Source organism: Oryzias latipes, chromosome 12 (genome assembly GCF_002234675.1).
Source record: "Oryzias latipes chromosome 12, ASM223467v1".
In the NCBI taxonomy this organism is placed as follows: Eukaryota; Metazoa; Chordata; class Actinopteri; order Beloniformes; family Adrianichthyidae; genus Oryzias; species Oryzias latipes.
In genome coordinates this window covers 19,601,981-19,627,398 of record NC_019870.2, presented here as the reverse complement: position 1 = coordinate 19,627,398, position 25,418 = coordinate 19,601,981, and the positions used below count along the sequence as shown (strand labels likewise).

The 25,418-nt window shown below is 37.7% G+C and overlaps 1 protein-coding gene across 1 annotated transcript in view; it reads right to left on the bottom strand.

Moving 5' to 3' along the window:
• Positions 1 to 14,121: 14,121 nt before the first annotated feature.
• galt (galactose-1-phosphate uridylyltransferase) overlaps positions 14,122 to 25,418 on the bottom strand; it is a 43,695-nt gene continuing 32,398 nt past the window's right edge. Inside the window, exons 8-11 of the mRNA XM_004075009.4 lie at positions 24,789 to 24,921; positions 22,579 to 22,662; positions 15,894 to 16,048; positions 14,122 to 15,795 (exon numbers count right to left, since the gene is read on the bottom strand). Of these exons, the coding sequence (XP_004075057.1) occupies positions 15,700 to 15,795; positions 15,894 to 16,048; positions 22,579 to 22,662; positions 24,789 to 24,921 (468 nt within the window). The 3' untranslated portion in view covers positions 14,122 to 15,699. The remainder of the gene's footprint in view (positions 15,796 to 15,893; positions 16,049 to 22,578; positions 22,663 to 24,788; positions 24,922 to 25,418) is intronic.

Below are 25,418 nucleotides of genomic sequence, written 5' to 3'. Positions count from 1 at the left end.
CTGAAATAAGTGACTGGATCTGGTCGTCTAAAAAATAAAATTATTGTCATCAGGCACCCCACATTTTAACCAAGTTTTACGAGTATTTCCATTGATGTCATTACTTAAGGTGTGAGGAGGATGGGTACTTTTTCCCTGATCTCAATCTGCTGAAAATTGTTACAGAGCTTCTATTCTAGGCCTGTTAAAACAAGCTCCAAATCAAGGTGACTCTGTGAAGTATTTTGTAGTGTAAAGCTATCGACGTACATTTTGGAAACCTCTCCTCTTCTTCGGTTGAAAATGGTCACCTCACAAAATCTGCCCAGTGCTTTTTACTTGCTTAAATTTCCAGGATTGTCTGGCACTCCTTCCTTTGCAGGGCATTAAACTATTGTCTAACATCTTCTGCAAAGAGGAGTAGAAGAGGAGCATTCCATTTTGCCCCATTTATATTCCTGGGGACTTGTAAAGATACAAGTTCACTCCATTTTGTCTCACAGATTTGCTTAAACATTTGGACACTGTTAACGTTTTTCATGGCTTCATACTCTAATAGATTTGCCATTTTCTTCAACTCGTGCCTTGGTTTTAGTGCCATTTTAGTGCTGAAGATGGTGCTTTGAAAGTGGTTTCCTGATTAAAGCCTGCTGCCATGTAAACTGCCTCAATGACATGAGGAGAATTAACTGGTAAAAATAAGCCTGACACCATCTTCAGCTGCCAGATCTCTTTGCCTGTAGAACAAGGCCGCCACAAATTTGACTAATATATTCATGTTTTGTGACATTATATCCATGTTTACCATCGAGATGTTCCTCTAACTCAGAGGTTCTTAACCTTTTTGACACCAGGGCCCATTTTTTCCCAGAACAAAGTGATTCGAGGCCCATTCAAATATTAACATGTTAATTTAAATTAATCTGTCTAGTTTAATATGTATTCAATAATCAAATCAAGTCTTTTTATGGTTTATCAAATTTAAACCTTGTGGGAGAAAAATATGATACAATGTGATCATCTCAAAGACTTTTGTTTTCACACTGAACAGGTAAACCAGGGATGTCATGCTTAACACAAATTAGAATGTAGAAAATATTTATACGGCATTTTGATAGATACAGTTTTGTGGTAGTAAAACAAGCACATTTAAAATAAAAGGTTCAAGTTAAATGAACCGTAAATGACATTTAAATAAAGTGCAAATTAAAATATTACCCTATAACCTGCTGATGAACTTGACAGTTTAATAGTCTTAGATTGGAGAATAACTAGTACAAATTTTGTGACAAATCAACAGCAACAGTCACAACAGTCTTTTTTTTTTTTAGCATGCTACAAATCCCATTTCATGAGACACTTAGTTACGTCTCTTAGACATGATCAAATCCAATCTGGGTGGGGTGGGGGAAAGGTTTACTCTTAGGGTAGCCTCCAGTGATGCTCTGAGTCTGCTGCGAGCTTTGTTCTTAGTTGTGGCCACAGTTGAGAATCCTGATTCACACAAGGAAGAAGGACTTTAATAGCCCTCAGTGCTAGTTGTTGGTACTCCTTTGAGACAACAATCCAGAAGGAGCCTATAAGTCCAGTTTGCCCCACTGCCCTTTTAAAGTGCTGTCAATGGAAACTACCAGAAGCTGTGATTCCAGATGTGAGGGCAAAGCAACATCATTTTCAGTGGGATCAACTGGAATGGATCCACAACCCACATGGGTCCCTCCATGGGGTCCTCGGGAAAGTATTTATTAAATTTCTCTGCCAGTTGGGAGAGATGCTGAGTGTCTGAATGACTGATCTTCACTTGAGGTGAGTTTCCAAAATGTTGGACAAAAATAAAAACATGTCCAGTCTCTCTTCCTGGGCCCTCTTAGTCCACAAAGCAAGTTTTCTCTTGAAAGCTTGAACTTTGTTGCAACAAAAAACATGTTGTTATTTCTCCCCTGAAGTGAGATGCTCAGCTGGTTCAGCAGTGAAAACATGTCAGAGAGGAAGGCAAGTTTAGCTATGAAGGTGGTTTTGGTGTAATAATGTGCAATGAGATTTCTTATTAGTAAGAAAATAGAAAACCTTATTCCTAACCTTAAAGATATGTGTGAGAACAAGCCCTCTTGAGAGCCATCTCACCTCACTATGGTAGAGCAGCTGAACATGATCTGCTTCCATGCCCTCACAAAGTTTAGCAAAACATCAGGAGTTCATGGCATTATTTTTAAAGAAGTTGATAGTTTTCACACTTACATCCATCACCTCGTTGAACTCTGGTGACATTTGTTTCGCTGCAAGGTTTTCACAGTGGAGAAACAAAGCCTGCCAGTCATTGACGCTCTGCCATCACTGCACACAGTTCTGCCAGTCAAGGCCATTCTCAGTGAAGTAGTTATCCGTGCAGCGTAAAAATTCTTGAGCTGTTGTTCGAATTGGTAGTTCTCCACAAAACAGTTTGTTGTCTTGCAAAGAGACATACTGTTTTGTGGAGCAGTGCAGCATTTATGACATCAGTTGACTCGTCCAGCTGCCAGTCAGTGATACGATAGACCTTTTCTGCATCTGAAGCCCATTATCCTATTCACAATCAGACTTTATAAACTTTATAAATCAGGGTTGTATTTGTGTATAAATTTAGCCTTTGAAGAGGGACTCACACCTTGTTTTTCTTAATTTTTTCGTTTTTAAAACTTGTCCATGTCTTCTGCAACTGACTTCTTATTTGCCTGTGTAGCAGTTGTGAGATGGTTGAATGCAGCCAAATGAATCCATCAAACTTGAAATCAGGATCTCCAGTTTATTCTATAAAAAGTAGCATCACAGCATAATTACCAGACAGGTAATTAAATTACCAGGCAACAACACTCTCACACTCTCAAATAAAAAATATTTGGCAAGTTTAACACAACAAAAAATAACATTGTGCTAATCAGTCTGCGGTAAGACTTTTGGACAAGTTAATAATATGTTTGGGTAAGTTACTTTTTCATCAAGTTTGGACAGGAATAGACTGTTAAACTATGGATCAGCACAGGAGGAACAGAAAGACAGGACTCAAATACATCCAGAACAGACGAGACACAGGTGGAAACAATGGGGGCAGATGGGGACCAAAAGTAAAACTCTAAAACACGACACAACACAGGAATCTTTCAAAGTAAAACAGGAAATGAACTCAAAACCAGACAGAACAAAAAGAGAACCCCAACCCAAAAGCAAGGAGACTAAAACCATTATAGTTTTAAAAAGTAATGTTAACGTTATTTACAGAGAGGACATTTTAGTGTGTCTTGCCATCAATCTGATCTTCTAGCGTTTGCCCGGGTAACTGCAGCAGCGCGTGGTGTGGTGCGTGAGCAATTCGAGGCGTGTGCCCCTCGCTACAACGGCTTGATAGGAACTAAGACGTCAAACGTTTAACAGCAGCCAAACTGGCCTTATAAAAAAAAGTGGGCAATGTTCGGGCAATGTTTGAGAATGTTCACTTGTACAGTGCAGGACTGTTTAGTGCCCTGAATCTAAAAAGCAATTCGGACATCATGCTCACTCCTTTTTTTTTTTTTTTTAACAGCGAATATGACGTCATTAATTTCACAAAGTTAAAATCTAATATGATTGTTTTGCGACGATCATTAATGAATTCACTGAGTTCTGAAGATGAAAACGTTGATGTACCAAAAAAAAATACATTTAAATAAAATGTTTTCATAAAAATTGTTCAGACGCAATGCATTGTGGTCTATATTCGCCAATCCAGTCAGCATCGATGCACGCTGGTCCTTTTCAGAGACTTCTGGAAAATTTCTAGGGAACTTGATTTTGGAATTGTAGATTCGGACAGCACTACAAAATGACGACCGTACAATACAGTGCTCTATGTTGTGAATAGGGAGAGAATTCAGACATAGCATTAAGATAATACTTTTTGACGCAGCTACACTGTATATTGGTGCATAGTACAACACCTGACTGACGCCTCACTGCCACCAAGTGGTGGGAGGCTAAATTCAGGTCCCGCGGGTGAAACCACAATCTGTCCAACTGTGTGACAACAGAGAACAGGACCAAAAAAAAAAAACTGTTTTTTTTTTTTCATAGCAACAGAGTTTGAGCCAGTCGATATCAATAACAGAGAAGAAGCATGAAGACTAAAAGTAATAAACAGCCAAAAACTGTTGTGAGATAATATCCACAGCTGTGGAGTGGAATTATTCCCCAACAGTGCTGTGACAAGCACAATGAAATAATACATGATTTTTCTTGTTGTTCAAAGAGGCTGATACATTTAAAATTCCCTCCATCTTATCTTGTTTAGATCCGAACACTGCTTATAAATTTCAGCATCTAGCTGATTAATTTTTTTTATCAATTCCAGAAGCATTTTTGCACTAGTTTTTTAAATCTCAGATACCTGAGGAAACAATATCTCACCAATATGATATTGCAATTTTTCCTGTTTCCCAGTGCATTTGTAAAGATTTCAAGATAAAGCTGCATACATACGGCTTATCATTGTTTTCAGAGCATTGGTACCACTTCTTAAAGTGCAGTACAGTGTGTTAAGTATCAGAAGCTAACATTTGCTTCCTGGCTATGTCTCATCCTTCACATTTCCATTTAAACGTTTTTCATAGTCAGATGGTGCATCGATTGTACTTGCTTTTTTTTGTTAATAGAAAAAAACAAAAAAGGAAAAGAAAAAAAGACTTTCTGACAGCATTTGCTGAGTCAGCTTTCATGCAGATTAATGATCCCTAAGTGTGAAAAGGAAAAGGCAAGAGAAGAATAAGAAACAGGAGATAACGGACGAATAACACCTGAAACGGAGCATAGAGGAAAAATGTATTTAGATGATTCCTTCTCTAATCTCCACAACCCATTTTTATGCATTCACGTATTGAACATTCTTTCACCATCTACCTGGATATGTATTATGATGTTTTGATTTCTCATAAATTAATAGGAAGTATGATGTGGCAAATCTGTGTTTTAATTCCCAAGTTTTTTTTTAATTTATTTTCATTTTTTATTGTTAGGTTGGTGCGCACTTTTGATATTTTTTCCTATTTTTCTTCTTTCTAACCTTCTGGAAATGTAACTTTCAACTGGATATGTACGGGTCAAGTAAAAAAAAAAGGTAAAAAAGACAACAGGAAAGAAAGGATGTTTCATTCCGTTTTTCACAGAAGTTTTAACTGATTTTTTAGCTGAAAGTGAACATAATGACAAGAAGAAATGGAAGAAACCTAATCGAAAAGCAATGGAAAATGTAAAAAAAAAAGAAGACAAATCCGTATGACCTGCCTGCGTCTCACTTAGTTCACCCTTACTCACCCTTGTGTGTTTCTTAGTGTCACTTGTAGCATGCTCATGGAAAAAAATGTGCATTAGCATTTTTACTCTACTTGTTCACTGAGTGATTAACGACCTTCATATTTCATGCTGGCCACCTGCACAGGTTTGCAGACAGCCCATATACTCTATATCCATAAGGGTAGCTGTGACTAAGATTATAGATTTTTTTTTTTAATAAATCAAAGTAGTAAGATTTTACAACATTTAGTTCTCCAACAACTGTTAACACTCATAAACCTTCTGTTTACAAGATCTGAAATACATTAGCATAAAAATTTTCAATTTTGAGAGAAACTTAACTAATAAATGGCTGCACTGTCAGTCTACACCCTACCAGCTTGGAGATCTTTTCTTTATATTGCCTATTTTTCTCCCTGGCCCTGGGATGGGACGTAACATAAGTGGGGGCTCGTCCGGGACAGGTGCAGAAGTGACCACAATGGAAATAAAGATGAGGTTTAGTAAAGGGAACAAACTTAAATTCACAGGCACTACTCACCATATTCAAACAAACCAAAGATATCCCCCAAAATGCAACAGAAAAACAAATAACACAACTACCAACTGAACCTACAGTGGAACTCAAACCATATGGACAGTACTAAGACAAAACCATAAATGAAAAAAAGACCACAGCGAAGAAGGAAAACAAGGCTGTTCCCGAATGCTCCTAAAAGCTAAGTCTGACAGCAGGGGCAAGCTGAGAAAACGGATCTCTCTCAGGCAATTCAGCTGCCACTGGAGCAGGGGCTGCTGAGGCTTTTATGCTTCCCGCCCAGCCTTGTTAATGGAGGAAGTAAGGAGGCCGCAATCTCCTGCAGAAGGTGGAGTCAGGCAGCGTGCTGGAGTATGCCTCTGCAGGGGATAAACTTACACACACACAAAAATACACACCAAAGGTCTGGGGCAGTAACAGCCCCACAAAACATTTTAATTATAAGAACACAATGATGTGAAAGCAATTTTCAAATTGTGATAATAGGTGTTTGATAGATGGATACTAAGCAGGAGCCCCAGTTAACCTCTTTAGCATTTTTGACATGCAGTGAAAAATCCTAACCACATTCTTACACCACATAAAAACTCCACACTGACATGCTGACCTGCAGGGTCAAACCTTTCTGCTGTGAGCCAGTAATGCTAACCTTTGCAGCTACTGTGCTGGCCTCACATTTACATAATCTATAATTTATGCACTTACTTGATCCCTGGTGAGTTATTGTGCTTGTATCACTGTTTTTCTCTGATAATTTGATCTAGCATAACCTCGAATTATAGCAGATGACCCTGATGACGCCAACATTTTAACGTAAAGTCATCCATCCTTAAAGGCCAATAATCTTGTTTCCAGTCTGTTCACTCTGAAACAAAAAAGTCTGTAATGTTTACATATTTCACTTTTACAATGGATGTTTGTGACAATCATTATTAAGCTAACATTTGAATTATGGAAAATAATAGGTTCATGAAAACACATCACTTTTTAATTTAACAACTAGTGTCTAGGGATGGATAGCGAGCTCCGGTATATAGAACGAGCCCTGGGGCAACATTTTTCAAGATCGCAGTATCGGTAAGATCTGACCTCAACGGTTCTGACATCGGTACTGGAGAAGTCGCTTTTTATGTATGTCCCACAAGATATAAACATTATCTGCCATATTTAACTCACCAAGTCAGTCAATTTTCAGTTGAGGTCTGTCTGGCTATTTGTGTGCACGGGGCTGTTGTTCAGACAAAATTTATTAAATCTGCGCTAGAGCGCCCAGACTCGTGTCAACCTGCTGCTATGATGACTGTATTTTGCGCTCTGTGTAGAATGCAGTGGAGGGTTGCGGGAAAAAAACAACTCCCTGCTGCAGAGGATGTGGACAGGTGAACAGGTAGAGAGGAAAAGCAGAGAGAGGAGGGGCTTTGGCTTCAAACTCTGTCAGAGAGATGGAAACACGGGCGTCAGATATAGACGCAGCTTTCACTGCGGGAGTTGAAGCAGGCACTTTCTCTCTGGGATGATTTTAAAACCTCAAACAATTATTTACTTTGTTTTATATTTACATCATGACAGCAATATGTCAAAACTGTCATGATCGGGGCAAGAGTTCAGAGTGACCCAAACGCTGGAACCCGGAAAGAGGCTCGGACTCAACGGTAAGTTTAAGAGGTTTAATCGAGGAACAGAGGTTGACAGGTTTCTTCCTAGGCGAGGAGCGGCGGCTGGCTGGAGGGATCTTGAGGCGGATTTTCCAGAGGGAGGACTGCGACGTCTGTGGACTGCGACCAGGTGAGTATCCAACAGGTTTCTTTCCTGAAGCAGAGCGAGAGGTACAATGAGCAAAGAGTAACGAGACAGGAGTCAAAAACCTGAGCTGACCAGACTATGCACCATAGGAGGAACAACGAACTGGCACCGGCTGATGATCCAGGAGGAGCTTATGAAGGCAGGAGAAGATGAGGTAAGTGGATCCAGCTGGTCGCGTCCAAAACAGGAAGGAGGGGGGAGGAGGGAGTAGCTGACAGGCCATGACAAAAACATTGCTGTTTATTTTTCATGTATTTTACTTTTCAAGTTGGAAAAATGTATAGAGTAAAATGTTTTGTTAAATAAAACAATGTTGTTGCATAATGAGGAAATAAAACACTTCATGTGCTTAATTTGTTATTAATTTATTTTTGTGCTCAAAAAGTATCGATAAGAGTATCAACGGGGGACTCCACACTTTCTGTGTGGAGTTTGCATGTTCTCCCAGTGCATGCGTGGGTTTTATCCGGGGTCTCTGGCTTCCTCCCACCGTCCAAAAACATGCTTCATAGGTTATTCTGCAACTCTAAATTGTCCCTAGGTGTGAGTGTGATTGTGACAGACTGCGACAGACTGGCGACCTCTTCAGGGTGTCCCCTGCCTTCGCCAATAAGTGTCCGGGATAGGCTCTGGCAGCCTCGTGACCCCGAAAGGGAACAAATGGAAGAAGATGAATGAATAATAATATAATATCATATAGGTTGAAATGATATCAAAATATATATGTTTGTTTACACCATATTCACAAAAGGCTTTCTTTGTTACCTTTTGAGATAATTATGCACTCACAATATTATATCCAGCATTCCAGAAAATATTCTGATGCACAAAATGGACTGTTAGGATAATTATTTCCTTTTTTGTATCACTGTAATAGCTTTTAGGCCTTTGTCTCCTCAGTTTTAAATCTCTTATTTCTTTCTTTCTGGCCTGAGATAATGTACAATTAAATGGGAGATTCGAAAGTGACAACTTTAGACAGCATTTTTTACTTTTCTTTCCCTGTTTTTTCACAGCATTATCAGTTAAGTTTCTTCTTTTTTATTTTATTTTTTTGCAGAGAATGGATTTTGCTTTTTGTGACATTTTTGTACCAGGTGGACATGCCTCCAGAGACGCCCTCTGTGTGTTATCTCTTCTTTTTTATCCCTTCAGCTCAGGAGGGAGGATTTTGCACTGAGCTGCAGTCTGGATGACAAACTGTGTCTAAAGTCCTTGCTGATACATTGAAATACTGTTTAGTTATATTAATAATAACAAACTTACTAAGTTTCAGATAGGCACACAGTAGATAACCTCTTTCTTTAGCCTCTCCACCATGGCCAAGACCAATGAGCTGTCAAAGGACACCAGGGACGAGACTGTACACCTGAACAAAACTAGGATGAACCAATCTACAATGAAAAGGCAGCTTGAAGAGAAGAGATCAACTGTTGGAGCAATTATTAGAAAACGTAAGAAATACAAGATTACTGACAATCTCTAACTGGAGCCGCACACAAGATACCACCAGGTGGGATACAAATGATCTCCAGAGGAGCGCATGTGTGCCTTACAGCTCACTTGAGGCTTGCATGGCCACCTCAAAGGATGTCATGAAAATTGTATAAGGTTGTCGTGCGTGTGGTAAGTAGATTTTGAAGTATTTGTAAGGATAATATAAGTTGCATGCACTTACGGGTGATGCTGTCATATGGTGCTCTTAAACAAAACTCTAGTCTTTAGTAAGGTGTGAGTACTGGTCCCTCACTGACCACGGCCAAATGCTGCACACAGAGGATGTGCACCGGATATGCAAGTGCCTGTAGGATGTCTACATAAACTACTTTCTGATAATCTACTTCCTTCATTTCTAACAGTGAGGCTGCCTTCAAGAAGCATGCATTTATTACATGAACTGCAGTCACAGGTTCCTTGCACAGTCCAAAATCTTCGGGGGGGTTGAATGTCGTATGAATGTTTTCTACAACCTGTTGCCAGCGCTTGTAAAAACATATTTGCATAAAAATGATCTCTCTTTGGCCTCACCAAGTGGTCTATATGACCTCATTATTTCGTGCGGGCACCTGCGTACCCCATTCATGGTTTACAGAGAGCTTCTATCTAGCTGTAGGAGGAGTGGTGACAAAGGTTTCACAGACAGGTTTCATAGTAAGACACAACATTGTCATGGATTTACAGTGTGTTCCAAATTATTGTGCAAAGTGTATTTACCGGTAAGTGTCAAAAAGTTGTTTTCAAACAAACACATGGATGGTTCTGTGTCAGGGGGCTCTTTGGATCACGGACGTCAATCTTAGACACCTGTGATAATTAGTTTGCCATGCGAGTTCAATTAAAGGATAAACTACTAAAGAACGACGTTCCTGACTATTTAAGCAATGTTTTCCATGTTGCCCTACAGCACACATGATTCAGCTGATCTTCCAGCTCTGCAAAGGCCCCATCTTGCCAGTCATTGGGGGCAGGTGTATTTAAACAGGGTGGGATTAAAAACTGCAGGACATTGGACCCCTAAGGAGCAGAGTTGAGAAGGACTGGCCTAGCTGGTTGCAAGACGTCAATCTACATAGAAAATCTGTCACAGGTGATGCCCATTGACACCCTCAAAACATCACCGTTCTTGAGAAGATCTGCATGGAAGAATGAGCTGAATGTGAGTGTGCAAACCTGCTGAAGACTTGCAGAAAACCTCAGAGATCTTTTCTTTTTGAACAAAAACTGTGTTTTGGCAACTTTTTTGTAGAAATAAATTCTTTAAAAATCATATAATGTGATTTCCTGATCCTTTTTTACATTGTCTCTCAGTTATAGTGTTGTGTAACAACGATAAATATTTCAACTTTTTAAGTGGAACAACTTGAAAAATCACTGACTACCACATACTTTTTTTGTGTTTAGGGGTGTGATGTTTGAGGCACAGAGCCAAACTCTAACAACTTATAATCAAAATTATATAACAACATTGTAGCAAAAAAGCTGAGTCCATAAAATAAATCTGCAAAGCTTTAATATCTAAAACTTTGAGTGAAAAAAAAATCCAATTAGGTAACTGGTTTCCTCCCTCTGCTCCTGTGTTCATCCCGTTCTCTTTCATCCTTGTCTACTCCTGTATATTTTCCTCTTTCTCATCCTCAGATCTTTAGCACCCAGCGAGGTGACAGATTAGCAGGTAAGAGGCTCGCCCACACCTCCCTTTAATTGGAATCCACTGAGCTGCATCAGCCTTACCCTGCTGAGCCCAGAAAGGGGAGCAGTTGTGGTTCAGAATTTGCCAGGACACTTTTGCTTTTACACTGACTGACCATATCATCACGAATGCCTGCTTAGAAGTGAATGGACCTTTGGATTGTGTAAAAACAGTACAGAAAAATTAAGAAAAATATGGCACCTTACAAATATATGAGCACACAGAGGTATATTCTTTGGTCTTAGTTGCGACAGGGTTGGGGGAGTCGTAGGCATTGTGTGTATTTTACAATTTTTGTGTGTGTTTTTGAAGGTCTTTTTTTGCTTTCTGATTTTGAGTTGAAAAATGTTATTACATTTTGGGGCTGCCGTGGTGCAGAGGCAGAGCGGTAAACCTCTTATTAGGAGATTGCAGGTTCCGTTCACACCCTGCCCACCCATGTGTCAAAGTGTCCTTAGGCAAGACACTGAACCCCACATTGCTCCTGGTGGTTATAGGTTGGCGCCAGTTTTCAGCAGCAAGCTGCACATATCAGTGAATGTGAACTTCTTTCAACAATCCAACAACAATTTGGTGACAAAAAAAGCATTTTCCAGCATGATGGAGCACCTTGCCATAAGGCACAAGTGATAACTAAGTTGTTCAGGGACCAAGACGTTGAAAATTTAGGTCCATCCAGATTTTAATCCCATTGAAAATTCGAGGTCAATCCTCAAGAGGAGGGTGGACCATCAAAATTCTGAAAAACTCCAAGAACTGATTCTGAAAGAATGGGTTACTATCAATCAGGATTTGGCCCAGAAGTTGATTGAAAACATGCCCAGTCAAATCGCAGAGGTCCTGAAAAAAAAGGGCTAACGCTGCAAATACTGACTCTTTGCATAAATGTCAGGTAATTGTTGATAAAAACCTTTGAAACGTATGAAGTGCTTGTAATTATACTTCAGTAATTCACTGAAAACGAAGATATAAAAGCAGTTTAGCAGTAAACTTTGTGAAAACTAATATTTGTGTCATTCTCAAAACTTTTGGCCATGACTGTAAGGTTGGGGTTTGGAGGGGCCTGTAAGCTAGTGGGACAGCGCGTAAACAGGTGGATGATGAAGTGGGGATGGGCTAACTTTCCAATGAGATACTGCCCCTCTGCAGAAACGATGTCCTAGAAAGTGACATATTTTTAGATTTTGGCTAAAAACATGATTAGAATTTAAAGACCACCAGGATCAGAGTTAGACTTTAAATGCAGAAAAGCAGGTACAATGTATTTATTTTCTTTCATAACAGGCTACAGAAGACCAGCAACAATTTTTATTTTTTCTGGTTGGTTTGTTTTGTATGAGTGAAAACAGAATCGGTTAAAAAAAGCGCAGTCCCTGCTGTCTGTGAGGAGATGGAAATATCTGTTCACTTACACACCCCAAGACTCTCCAAGGAGTGCTGAAATAGATGAGAAAAGAATCTATGGTGGGCCCGGAGGACTGGATAAATATTGACCTGAATGAATGAGGTCTGTCACAGTACATAAAAAGGTTTGTAAGAACATCCACAGACGCGCTTCTGGTTTAATCAACACCCATGCCCTGGAAGGACCTCACAGTGAATAAACTGTACTTACACTCTCAACTGCTAACTCACACATAAAAAAAGAAATTTACCAAAACCAGCATCAATATTTATGGATTTTTTAGTGGAAGAAGTTTGAAAACTGAGAGTGGGAACTGTGTGTTTAGCTGAATTCTGTTATTTTCAATGTCAGTGCAAGCATTCCTTTATGTATCATCGTTTTCCATTTTTCTTAAACCTTTTCCTTTATTTTAAAGTTGTTTCTTGCAGAAATATAGCATAAAAGTTTCTAAAGTGGTGCTTTGAGGGGTAATTGTTTAGACTATACCTTTGATTTAGAAGAGGTTTGTGCTTCAAATGTGTTTTCAGCAGCACTTTTTCATAGATGTTGTAAAAAAAACACTTTTTTTATACCATCTAACATCCCAGCTATATGAAAGACCAATATCATGCTTGTGCTGTATTATGAAATGTGTTTAGTCATTCTGCATGACATTTAAGAGAAATTCCCCTGACTTTTTAAGCACCAGACCTTCATCACCCTAACCTGCTGATAACTCACATTTTCTAGTTTAAACCTAAACTGTAATCCCCTTGTGCCTTGGATTGCTTCTCTATTCCATGCACAACCATTTAAGGTCATTTTTATTCAAAAAAAGTTAAACTTTTAAAGTTGTAGAAGTTAGCATAATAGATTCATATTGGAATTGTGCAGGAGAGTTTAAAGAAGAAGTTTAAATGCAGCCTGAAGAAGATAACAATCATTTTTCATAAAATGATCAAAACCCTTGATTCCATTCTCCTTCACATGTGCACGATTATTGCTAAAAAAGGGTTTTTAAATGCTAAAATATTCCAATTCAAATTAGCATGGACCACATCCACCACAGTTAATCATAAAAATATTTTTATTACATTGCAAGTGACATTGCATCGCACTTTATTTGGTAAGCCTTGCTAGTACCAAGTTGGACCCCCGTTTTACCTTCAGAACTGCCCTAATCCTTCGTGGCATGGATTCAAGATGTTACTGAAAACATTCCTTAGCCCTTGTGCTATCCTAGGCACTTTAACATTGGGAGTTGGGTCATCCTTAACCTTTTTTTTTTAATGATTTGAGATCTTCACTGGTGTCTATGGATTACATGAAATACTCCTTACCTTTATCCACCTTTGTTATGGTAGGGATAACACATCAATGTAAGGGTGGGGTCATAGGATAGCACAAGGGTTAAAGAGTTTGGTCCGTATTGACATGATAGTAACATGCAGTTTCTGCTGATTTTTTTGGCTGCACATTTGTGATGTCAATCTCCCGTTCCACCACATCCCAAAGGTTCTCTATTGGGTTGAGATCTGGTGACTGTAGAGGCCATTTGAAAACAGTGACCACATTGTCATGTTCAAGAAACCAGTCTGAGATTATTCCAGTTCACTGACATGGGACGTTATCCTGGTGGAAGTAGCCATTAGAAGATGGATGCATTGTGGTCAGAAAGGGATGGACATGGTCAGCAACAATACTCTGGCAGCCATTGTAGCCGTGCTCAATCGGTACTCAGGGGCCAAACGTCAACCAAGAAAATATCCCCCACACTATTACACCACTACCACCAGCGTTAAACATTGATAAAAGGCAGGATGGATCCATGTTTCTTCTTGTTGATGCCAAATTCTGACCCTACCATCTGAAAACAGTAGCAGAAATGGAGACTCATCAGAATAGGGAATGTTTTTTTAAATCTTTTAATAGCGAGCCTGCGGGAATTGTAGCCTGAGTTTCCTGTTCTTAGCTGACTGGATTGGCACCCAGTGTGGTCTCCTGCTGTTGTAGCCCATCTGCCCCAAGGTTGGATGTGTTGTGTGTTCAAAGATGTTCTTCTGCATACTTCAGTTGTAACGAGTGGTTATTTGAGTTACTCCAACCCGGAAGTGCAAGATGGTGCCAGTGTATCCGGCCTGCCGTCTGTTGCTCCTCTGTATTTACAGGATTTTACTTTTTTTGATAAGTGTCACACTAAAATCAACCTTCCTGCTGGTTGCTTTTAGATTTTCGTTTTTTGTCCAAAATCCCTAATCCAGGACATTTTGCCAGTCAGAAACATCGGCCACCTTTCTTTGAAGAAGTTCCAGCGTTCCTGCGTCGCCTACCCGTGCTTCCTCCTCTGGCGCCGTGAGTGACCATGCTTGACATTCAGCATTAAGGGGTTGGATTGGGGGGGGGGGTCATAAAGTGGTCAAATGGAGAGCACAAATTTCACACACCTAGGTACTGATGTGACAACTAATGGGGCTTTGACATTCAAAACTCAATTTTTTCAAAGCACTTGTTACCCTAAAGTATAAGGAGAACATTTTACGTTGTTTTAATGCAAAAAGTTTAAGAAAAAAAAGTAAACGAAATAAAACATCCCCCCTTTGAGGGAAATGGTATGTGGTACATGACATAACAGCCTCATGTGCATTTTTCCATTTTTATTTTTCAGCTACTAAAAGCAGGCCAAGATATATTGATAAACATAAAAAGAAGACAATAAATGACAATGTGAGGCCATAAATGACCGGTTTTTGATAGAAGCACACACAGCTACAACTTATATTTGCCTTGAAAATATATCTCATGCTTTCTAAGTCATTTAAGGTTAAAATGACATTTATTAAAGTTTCATATAAAAAATACTAAAAAATAACACTTTACTTAAGTGAACAAACACCTTAAAACTATTCCAAGAGACAAAACATTATGGTTGAAAGCTTTCCATTAGAGCCAGACAGGATTTCTTCAAATTTAACAGAGGAGGCTGAATAATATTTGGTTATTCTACATTCTAAGAAAGAAGAAGGGCATTGTACCACATTTGATTTCAAATCCAATTAATGAAGGAAGCTCAGAAGCAAACATATATGAAATGTTTTCATCCTACTTTGGCAAAGAAAAGGTTTGAAAGGCTGAGTGTCATTAAAGCCACTTTTAACCCTTGTGCTATCCTAGGCATTAACATTGGAAGTGGGGTCATCTAGACCCCACTAGACAGTGCGCTGAACTTTTTTTTCTTCATTTATTTGTGATCTTCACTGGTTTCCTTGATTACATGAATCCTCTCCACCTTTATCTACCCTTGTCATGGTAGGGAGAACATGTCAATGGTCATCTTGACCCCATAGGATAGCACAAGGGTTACATGTTTCTCACAAAACTTTTGTATTAAAAATGGACTAGTGATGCACTAAGCAGAAAGGGGGGAAAAACTGAAATCTTTTTGCATGTGTTTTTAATTGTATTTTTAGTGAACTTCTTGATTATACTGCCTTCATTGAATTGTTTGTATCACCCGTCACGCTGACTTTTCCTTTTTTCTTCCATCTCCTGGTTCTCCCTGGTTTTATAGTGCTGATCTGGCAGATTTCTTAGCTTCTCGGCAGCCTTGAACACAAACACAACAAATGATTATGAATCATTCTTTTTTTTTAAGACTGGATTAACTATGCTTGTATTGCTACCTATGGAAACGTCTGTGTTACCTGTTCAGGAGTAAGATCCCTTTGCTCCTGGGCAAGCATCTCGTACCCCACCATAAACTTCTTTACCGTGCCTGAACGCAGGAGAGGCGGGTAGTAATGAGCGTGAAGCTGCCAGTGGGAGTTATCCTCTTTCAAATGGGGGCCAGTTGGTGCTCCTGAAAATGGAAATTAGGCAAACAAAACACAAGAATGAAACATTTCATCATTAAAGACTATTGATGGTAAATTAGCTTAATTTTGTCCTTTCAACTAAATTTAAGCTAAATTACTTGTCATATTTTATTATACAGAAAATGTCTTCTTCTTGTTTTACTGTCTTCATATGTGATGAATATCAAACTGCCCTGGATGTTATTTTAGTTCATCAGAAAATCCCCTCTGAGTTATTGGCAGGACTGTTAGCGCAAAGTGAGCCCGCTTTCCTTTTCCATCATTCCTTTGTTTACACTCTCTCCTACTAGTTTTCAGCCCCCTACACTTCCAAACTGACATTAGCTGTGCAACAAAAATGGCGAGCAATATCGGAGCTATCCAGTCATACAGTTTTGAACCAGATGCCAGCTCAGACGAGGAAAACAAAGACATACATGGATTTAATTGTCTGCAAGTGAATGCATCGAAATGAAGGGAGCGTTAGGCCCACCAATTGTAGTTTGTACATAACCACAAGCTTTTTTAAATGACATGTTTTCATCTGAATCGTTTTCACCAGAATTTGAATAAATAAATACTCAGAAATGCAATTCTAATCTTAATTTTCTTAATCTATGTCCTCTAGCATAAGAAAACATGTTAAAAACACCAAAAACACCATTTTCATTTGAGTGGGTCTTTAAGTGGTCCGTCAACATGTATTTTAGCTAAAACATTTTGTAGTTTTTTTATTTTAGGTGCACAAATGTTTGGTCCTGTGAGCTGTAATGCCTATTTCTATGGATTATCATCAGTCAAGCTTCTTCCCCACTCAGGATGAAAAATTCTCCAATTGTAGTACCCAGCCTTCCCTAAATGTTTAGCTAATTTTAGTTTAATTTGTATCGTCACATCAAAATTTTGGATCATTCATTTTAAGTACAGACTAAAAGGAAATCCTTACAAATGTGAGGATTCATATATAAGGATTCCCATAAATACTTTGGTAAAGCAACAAACAATGATAACGCAAAAAGAAAGGCAGAAACTATTTTTTTCTAAAACCTATTCAGAACATGTCCCCTAAAGAGATAACACTTTTTCTATTAAGCCATTCTCTTCGCTATGGGAGCTAATCAGGCTCAGATAAAGATGACAGGGGGGTGACAAACTAATGGATGAGAAAACAGAGAGGCAGACAAAAAAAAAAAAGCCTGAAGAGAAGAAAGGAGATTAAAAAATTTATGTAGATAGATGCTCCTATTAGAAGACAATTATGGAGTTTTAAATTGTCTTTGGGTTTGTTTGTACCAATGACTGTGAATCAGTGAACCACAGGCTGCAATGCCTCACATTTAAATAGATGTCCCTGAATAAGGAACCACCAATTATAGCAGTTGTTAATGCATCTCATTCAACAGTTTTTCATGCAATACTATCATTGTGGACTCAGCATAGCTAACTAAATGTAAACATTACAGTCACTTCATGCATGTCTGTTGATCTACTTCAATTTTCATGTACAAGCATCTTAAACACATAAGTAGAAAGAGCGAGGCAGAAGAGTGAGTGAAATGTCAAAGATCACACATAGATGGTTAATAACAGTATGTGCACAATGACCGCAATAAACTCATTTTCTCGCATCAATTGTTTTGTGATACATTAATAATTTTGTAAAACATTGCCTGCAACATCCACCTAGTGTGGTTCTAAAAATGTTTTGTTTTCTCTCTTTTAAGCAAAACTATAGTTACACCTAAAACAAACATACATTAACAATTTTTTCAGTCAAAAGGTGAAACCTTTGGTTTATATAGGTTCTAAACAGTACATCAAAAGCAAACATCTGCATTAGTTCTTTACTGAAGATGTGTCATCTCCAAATTAAAAAGCCTTGAGGAAAAAGAGATTAAACATTAAAAAAAAGATATAAACCAAGTCCTGTTGGCTCCTTTCCACCCACTTCTTTGAATAAATCAACCAGGATGAATGAGAATCTACAGACATGTTTTTATAGAATCACTACACAAACAAAGATTTTAAGCTTTCATTTTTTGTAATTTGATTAATTAAAGCTCAATATAATAAAAACGTAATATTTTTTGTGTTTAACTATTTATGAACTAGCAGACCAGTGAGATCCGAGCTTAAGACTATTTAGAGAGATTAGTGGAAACCATGACGCAATTGACTCAAAAGGAAAAATTAGGAATCTATAACTCCTGGGAACTTGAGCATGTTACTCCATAAAGGTTAACGAAAAGGTTGTATAAATACTCCTTTAGGAATTATACATTAGTTAAATAATTCTTTGTCTCCGACTGAACAATCATAGTCCTTTGAAAAACAATCTTGACAGAAAAGTGGGTTCAACCTTGCCCAACCTACGGTAAACAACTCATTTCAGAATTTATGTAAAAATCAAATGAAATACGCTTGTATTCTCATTCTTTAATAGCCATGATTCAACTATTTATTGATATCCTTTTCCAACAAAAAAAACACATCATGTCCTAAAACTCGACTTTTTTTTCCCTCTGGACTGTCTTTGGAATTGTTTCTTCTACATACTTACTTTTCTTTTTATATTATTAATAATAATTTAAAAAGTTATTTTCAATCACTCCTCTGTTTTGACTAAAAAGTAGTACAGCTCTAAAGCGCTGTAAATCAAAGAAACTGTTCCCTAGATTTCTAAGTAATGAGCAAATAAAAACATTTTTCATTTTTTTCTTCCCTTTGGACATTAAATAAGAGATAGTTGACTTAAAAAGTCTGAGACTACATACATGAAAGTGAACCCAAAGATTGTCTGCTTAAAATGTTCAACGCATCGCTATGACATGACCACGCTTTAGGGGAGATAAAAGAGAATAGATTAAAGCGAAGCTGAACATAAAATCACTAAAGGCAAGCCCCTACAAGAACTTCTTTAAATTTAGAAATCTTTATGCTACAAAAAAGAGAAAACATGATCACGTGCCTTCGGTACCTTCTTTTTTTTCTACACCACATTTATCTCTGTTTATAAACTTTATTTTTTAAACAAGTACAGAGAATTTAAGTGATTAGGCCCGAAAAAGGACAAATTCATTGTCTGTATCTGCAATCACTGTGATAAACCCTAGCTTAAAAAAATGCCTGTGATTTGTTACGTTGGTCTGACATGCCTCCCCTCTGTGAACTGGTGAATAAAAATGAAAGGAAATGAGGAGAGGATGTATGTCCACACCAGTGACCACCCCACTCATGATCACAGAGGGCGTCACCACAGGATCCCCCTGATCAAAGCAAGCAGCACCGACCCGGGAGATCCCACTGCAACAACCACATTCAGCGAGGAGGCTTCATGACTGGAGGATCTCCCATGAGGGAAAGAAAACTCTGGAGTTTAAACAAAATCTAAAAACAAAAATGCATGAAAATAAAAAAGATCAAACAAAATCTTTAAATAAAAAAACATGTAGAATTACTAAATTGACCTAAAAAAAACATCATCCTAGATAAAACGTAACAAAACCCGAAAACATTTATTTACCGTAAACATTAAATTTAGCCTCAGTTGTACAGCAGGGCCTGGCGCTGTGAACAGCTCCGACCTACGTTCAGGTCTCGTGAGTCACGTGACAGAAAAGTTAGTGAGTGAAAAAATGGAAGACTGTAACCCTCTCTGGAAAACATTTGTCTCACAACTGAGATTTAACTCATTAAGTTACTTAAAGGATATAGTGTAGATTTAATTTTAGTTTTGTTACTAACTAATTTTAGTTAGTTTTAAAATCTTGCTATAACATCTATTATACCACCAACCAAAAACCAAATCCATCTTACACGCAGAGCTCCATGGTCCCCAGATTTCACCTTGATTTGGCATGCTTCTTTACATTCAACTCCCTGCTCAAAAAGTGGTGGAGTACATTTTGAAAATATATCTTAGAAACATTATTATTCTCCATTGTCACCGAAGGCAAAACATTTTTTATCGATTTTTGCTCTCAGTTAGGTTGTTAAAAGGTTAAAAGCTATACCATGATTTTCTTAGGCTTTTATAGTAAACCGTATCCTGTATATAATATATATCACCTTGGCACATAAAATATTTTTTTTTAAATTACTTATTAGTTATTTTCCTGAACTCTTTTCAAACCCGGAAGTAAGACGACTTGATGAGGCACAGGCTTTCGCTACTTGTGGGTGCTGTCCATTGGTGACATCAACTTACAGTTTGGCAAACTGAACCCATTCTACAAAGAAGGCACGGCATTAAGGAGATTGATTGACAGAGGTCTACAGCCAATCAGAATGCAGAACCCAGTCTGTATTAAAAAAATTCTAGCAGAATTACACTGAAAAAAATATGTGAAACAGTGACACGTTGAAATGTGAACCGCAATATAGCGAAGGAACACTGTACAACAAAAGAACAAAACTGCTCCTATAAATAAATGAAACAAATATATTTACTATGGTGCAATACGGGAAAGAATAAAAGATAAGACCCTACAAAAACACTGGTGTGATATTGTTTACTGTGAGTCAAAACACATTTTATTGTGTATGTTTCAGAGACAGACTACTTGAGCTTTTTGACTCTAATGACATAGTAAGGGTCCCACCTTTCAGTTTGCATAGTTTTTGCAAGTAGATCCGGCTGGTTTACAATTATGGTACCTGGATTTAGGTCAGAGCCTTGGATGGACCATTTGAGCACCAGAACTGCCTCCCTGGGCCTCATTTGTGAATTTTCAAATGCAAAAATAAAACCGTCAGAAGTGCTGTTTGTTTTACAGAGGAGGAAACTTTCTTAATCCTTAAATATTTCCATGCGTCTAAGGATGCAGGGAAGTGGTGACGCATTAAGGATGAGTTTGACATCAAACTCAGCTTGTCATGCAATTCACTAAATTAAGATGACTGACGTATAGGATAAGCCCAACATGTACAAAATGCATGCTGAAATTGAAATGACCGGTCTCAGTAGTATCACATTTAGCAGATATGTACGTGTTGCAGCATGACAAAGCCTAATGTCCTTTATTGTGGAGTAGAGAAACTAATGAAGTGTGAGGATGCAAAAAGAGGTTGTGCGGATGTCAAATTATGATAATCTAACCTTGTAAATGCATGTCCTTTGCTGTCAAAAAAGAAGCTAAAAATGCTGAACACAAAAAAATAAAAAAGGTGGGTACAGGAAAATGTTTTAAAAACTTACATTAAGACATAGAGGTACATGAATGTACATGTTGTAGAAAGCAAGAAATGGCTATGAAATTGGTAAAAGAATTAGCTTTTCAATGACTTGTGCAGCATAAAGAATAGGATATTAGGTGTGTGGAAATAAGGAGGGAAGGATGAACAGGGGATTTGGAGAATTAAAACTCTATGAGGTGTGACTGTCACAAAAACTTAAACAAGGTGTGACACAATTTTACAGCACCTCCTTTCACAATCCTCTTATCTCTGGTTAATATACCTCTAAAAGTATATTAAAATAATAACTGTAAAATGACTTTAAATTACATTATTCCTGCTCCTTTTAATACTGTCGGGGGAGCACTTTTAGATTTCAGTTGTCATTGAAACTAGCTTAAAGCTGGATCAAATAGCATTGGTTTTGCATCAAAATACTTACATTTACAGTATTTTCTGTAAAAAAGCCTTAATTTTTTCCCCAAAACGACACTGAATATCATAACCTAGATCACCTTATATATGGATAGATTCTGGTTGAGTCCACTGATATCTAAGCCATTTTGAGAGCTACACAACATTCTCTCAACATGTCAGTCTACTCAGGTGAGTTCAATCAAAGGAAAAACTACTAGAGAAGGACGTTGCGCATTATTAAGCAGACCAACATTTTCATGCAATATGGGAAAGAAAAAGGATCTCTCTCCTGTTGAAAAGTGTAAAATAGTTAAATGTCTTGGACAAAATAGAAAACATTGGATATTTCACGAAAACTTTAGCATGATCTATTAATACATTTGTGCCTGATTCAGAGCACACCTAAAGGCAGATAAAGGCAAGTATGTAGGTTTGTTCAATAACATTTAATATATATCCAATGATTAGTGACCTGAAAATTATGCTAACTGGCGATATGCATTGAGTATTTAGATAAATCATAGAAAATATCATTTGCATAATAATTTGGAATGTGCTGTTCTGTGAACGCAGTATCTGACTGACTGAGGGACCTATTTCTGACGGTTTTGTCTCGCCTAATGCAACCTATAGATCAGTGTGCCTTATATATGACATATACAATATTCATGAATAGACCATTCATTGACGGTGCCCTTATAATCAATTGCAACCAGTACTGGAAAAATACAGGATATATATTTATTAAACAGTACATAAAATACTATGTAATAAGCCTATATTATCCATCCTATTCCTATATTATCATTTTTTGTATTTAACAATTTCCTACTGCCTATTGTGCCTAAAAATAAATGAAATCAGTATTTTAGGCATTAAAGTCATTTTAGGATGCAGGGAAGTAATTAAAAAAAATGTTAAGCCTCACATCGTCAGGTCTTACCATGCCAGCCCATAGAGTAGGGAAAAGAAACTTCAAACAGGTTGTCATATTTGATCAACAGCTGCTTCATAATATCTGCCAGACCTGTAAAAAAGCAACACAGACAAAGATAAATGAAACACCCTGAGGAAAGTGGACAGACATGGAAAATAAAATACAGTGTGAGTTGAAGAACCCTTATTTCCTAAGTGAAAAGAAATAAGTAAAAAGTGTAAGAAAGGCTGTCATAACAAAAGCATTGAAACTGTCTTTTTTTTAATTGATTGATATTGGACTAGAACAACAGGAGAAGAAAGCAAATTCCTAACAATTGTAACTTTATTTTATAATATTAGGCTAAATAACCTATGCATAGCCTAAACATAACCTAATCCCATATTCATTTCTTGAGAAAATATATGATGTTTATAGTATTTTCAAAGTTGACACACGCAAAAATATCAATGAGACTTTTAATTACTGACTTATTCTTGGTCAAGATCACAGGGTGGGTGGAACCTTCCACCAAATATCCAGCTACTGCTGAGAGAAGATAGGGCACGCCCTGGACAGCTTACAGATTTATACCTAACTGACATTAAGGAACTCCAATTAACCCATTAAGTTTGTTTTTGGACTTTGGGGGTGACTGGGGAACTGACCTGTGCAGCCTTTTATGCTGTGTTAAGCATAAACAGAGTTTAGTGCAACTTATACTCCAACTAAATTATGGTTTTTTTTTTCTACTGCGACTTATACTATGGAAATACGGTAGACACGTAAATATGAGGAGCTATTGTCAAAAGTTTTTAGCCTCATCACCACATGGAAGCTTTCACTGTATATCTCATTTTCAATGCACAGAAGACACCGAATATTTTGAGAGATCAGGTTTATTAATTTTGAAGATCTCTACAAAAGCATTAATAATCACACCTCCATCTCTGGGTTCCCATTTGTGTGATCAATAAAGTATTATTCTATTTTGTTCTAATCTAAACATAAGGAAAAATGGTGTTTGGATCTGGTTCCTCAGTTTCTTTTGTTATAACACAGTAGTGCACAAAAGCCAACTCAATCATGCAAATGACAAACAGAAATTTCACACAGGCTCTGTTGTGGCCCCGGTTAACAAAGACAACCACAAGTTCTGTTGACCTGCAATTGAAAGGTGGATTTCCTGTGTGATCAAGAGGCCAGAAGCAAAGGAGCAAGGCGTTAAGAGTGAAAGCAAGTTCAAGCTTTTCAATCACCTTGTGACTAGAAAGAGGAACAGAAAAGGAGAGATCCTAATGGAGGAGTTTGTTGGATGGATGGATGGAAGGAGGATGTTTTAAAAGTAAAGAGTGTCAGATAAACTGGTGAGTCTTAAGCCTTAGTCACAACTGCCCTTACAGATGGATACAAGCTGTCATAGTCAGCACAAAATAACAAAGTTGAAGACCGCTCTGAGAACCTCATAGAGGAAAATGTTAATGCCCTTTTTTTTCTACTGGCATGCTGTGGACAACAGGTCGCAGCAAACACATAAACAGTAATAGGGCTAAAGAGTATGAGACGCAGGCACAACGTATAGATTTTTCATCCTTTCAACCCCCCACCCCACCCCAAATCCAGCAAAAGGAGCCCGTTAAGCAGCCTGACTGTTAGAAATGAGAAAATTAATCAATCAAAGTGTAGTTTGTGTAGGCATCCTACAGGCTTCCTACGAGCACTCAAGTATCACCTGCACACCCCGTGCGTACAGCATTTTCACGAAGTCAGTAAGGAGTCAGTGTGTGCACCTTATTAGCGACTGAAGTGTAGCGTAAGGGTGCCATACGACAGCATCACTAGTATAAAACACGTGTGTGCAACTTACATTATCTTTAAAAGTACTTTATGATACATTTACAACACGCAAGACAATTATACGCTCCATATATATATATATATATATATATATATATATATATATATATATATATATATATATATATATATATATATATATATATATATATATATATATATATCTTGGAATTAAAGATGCATAACTTAGTCTGCTAAGTCCAAAGAGTCCAAAGTGAAATGTTTTGGAGCATCTGACTGTGCTGTGAATGAACATCAGAAATGAAAGCAGCAGCAGGTTCTTTATTGACTGGAGTCACCTTAGAGTGATCTTAATTGCCTTGTTGTTCTTCAAGTCACTCACTCTTTTATTATCTTTGCACACACAAGTAAACACTTACCCTCTCTCTCCTCAGTTGTCAGGTCAGTGAGTCTGAGGACATGTCGCCGTGGCAACAGCAATGTCTGGTAAGGCCAAGTCGCCCAGTATGGAACCACTGCCAGCCAAGCAGAATTCCCTACCACCACACGATCCTAACAAGACAAACGTGTTAATGCATTTTCAAAGTTTCAAATGCGATAAAATTACTTCTTAAAAAACTTTTTGACTAAATGCATTTCTTTTTCTCAATGGGTAATCCAGTAACCTCTGCACTTTGACTTTATTCTTCTGAACAAGTGCAAATATTTTAAATCCTAAGACTTTCTTTCTCATTTTACTTTTTCTTGTTTTGGACTTTTAATGAACTTTACTCCTCTCAAAAATGTCACTGCAGAATATGGAATAAAGCATTCATAAATAATTGTGTAACAATTTTAGTAAAAGGGAAACATAAAGACAGAATTGTGCAGAGGTCAGTGCAACTGATTGAAGTTAGCTTCAATATAGCTCACCATGAAAATAGCTCACCATAACTTTTAATAAATTACAATTTAGGTTTAATATTCCTGTATTTTTTTTATATGTCATGCTATGCAAGTTGTTATATGCAATAAAACTGGAAAATGTAAACAGTTGTATTTTTTAGGTG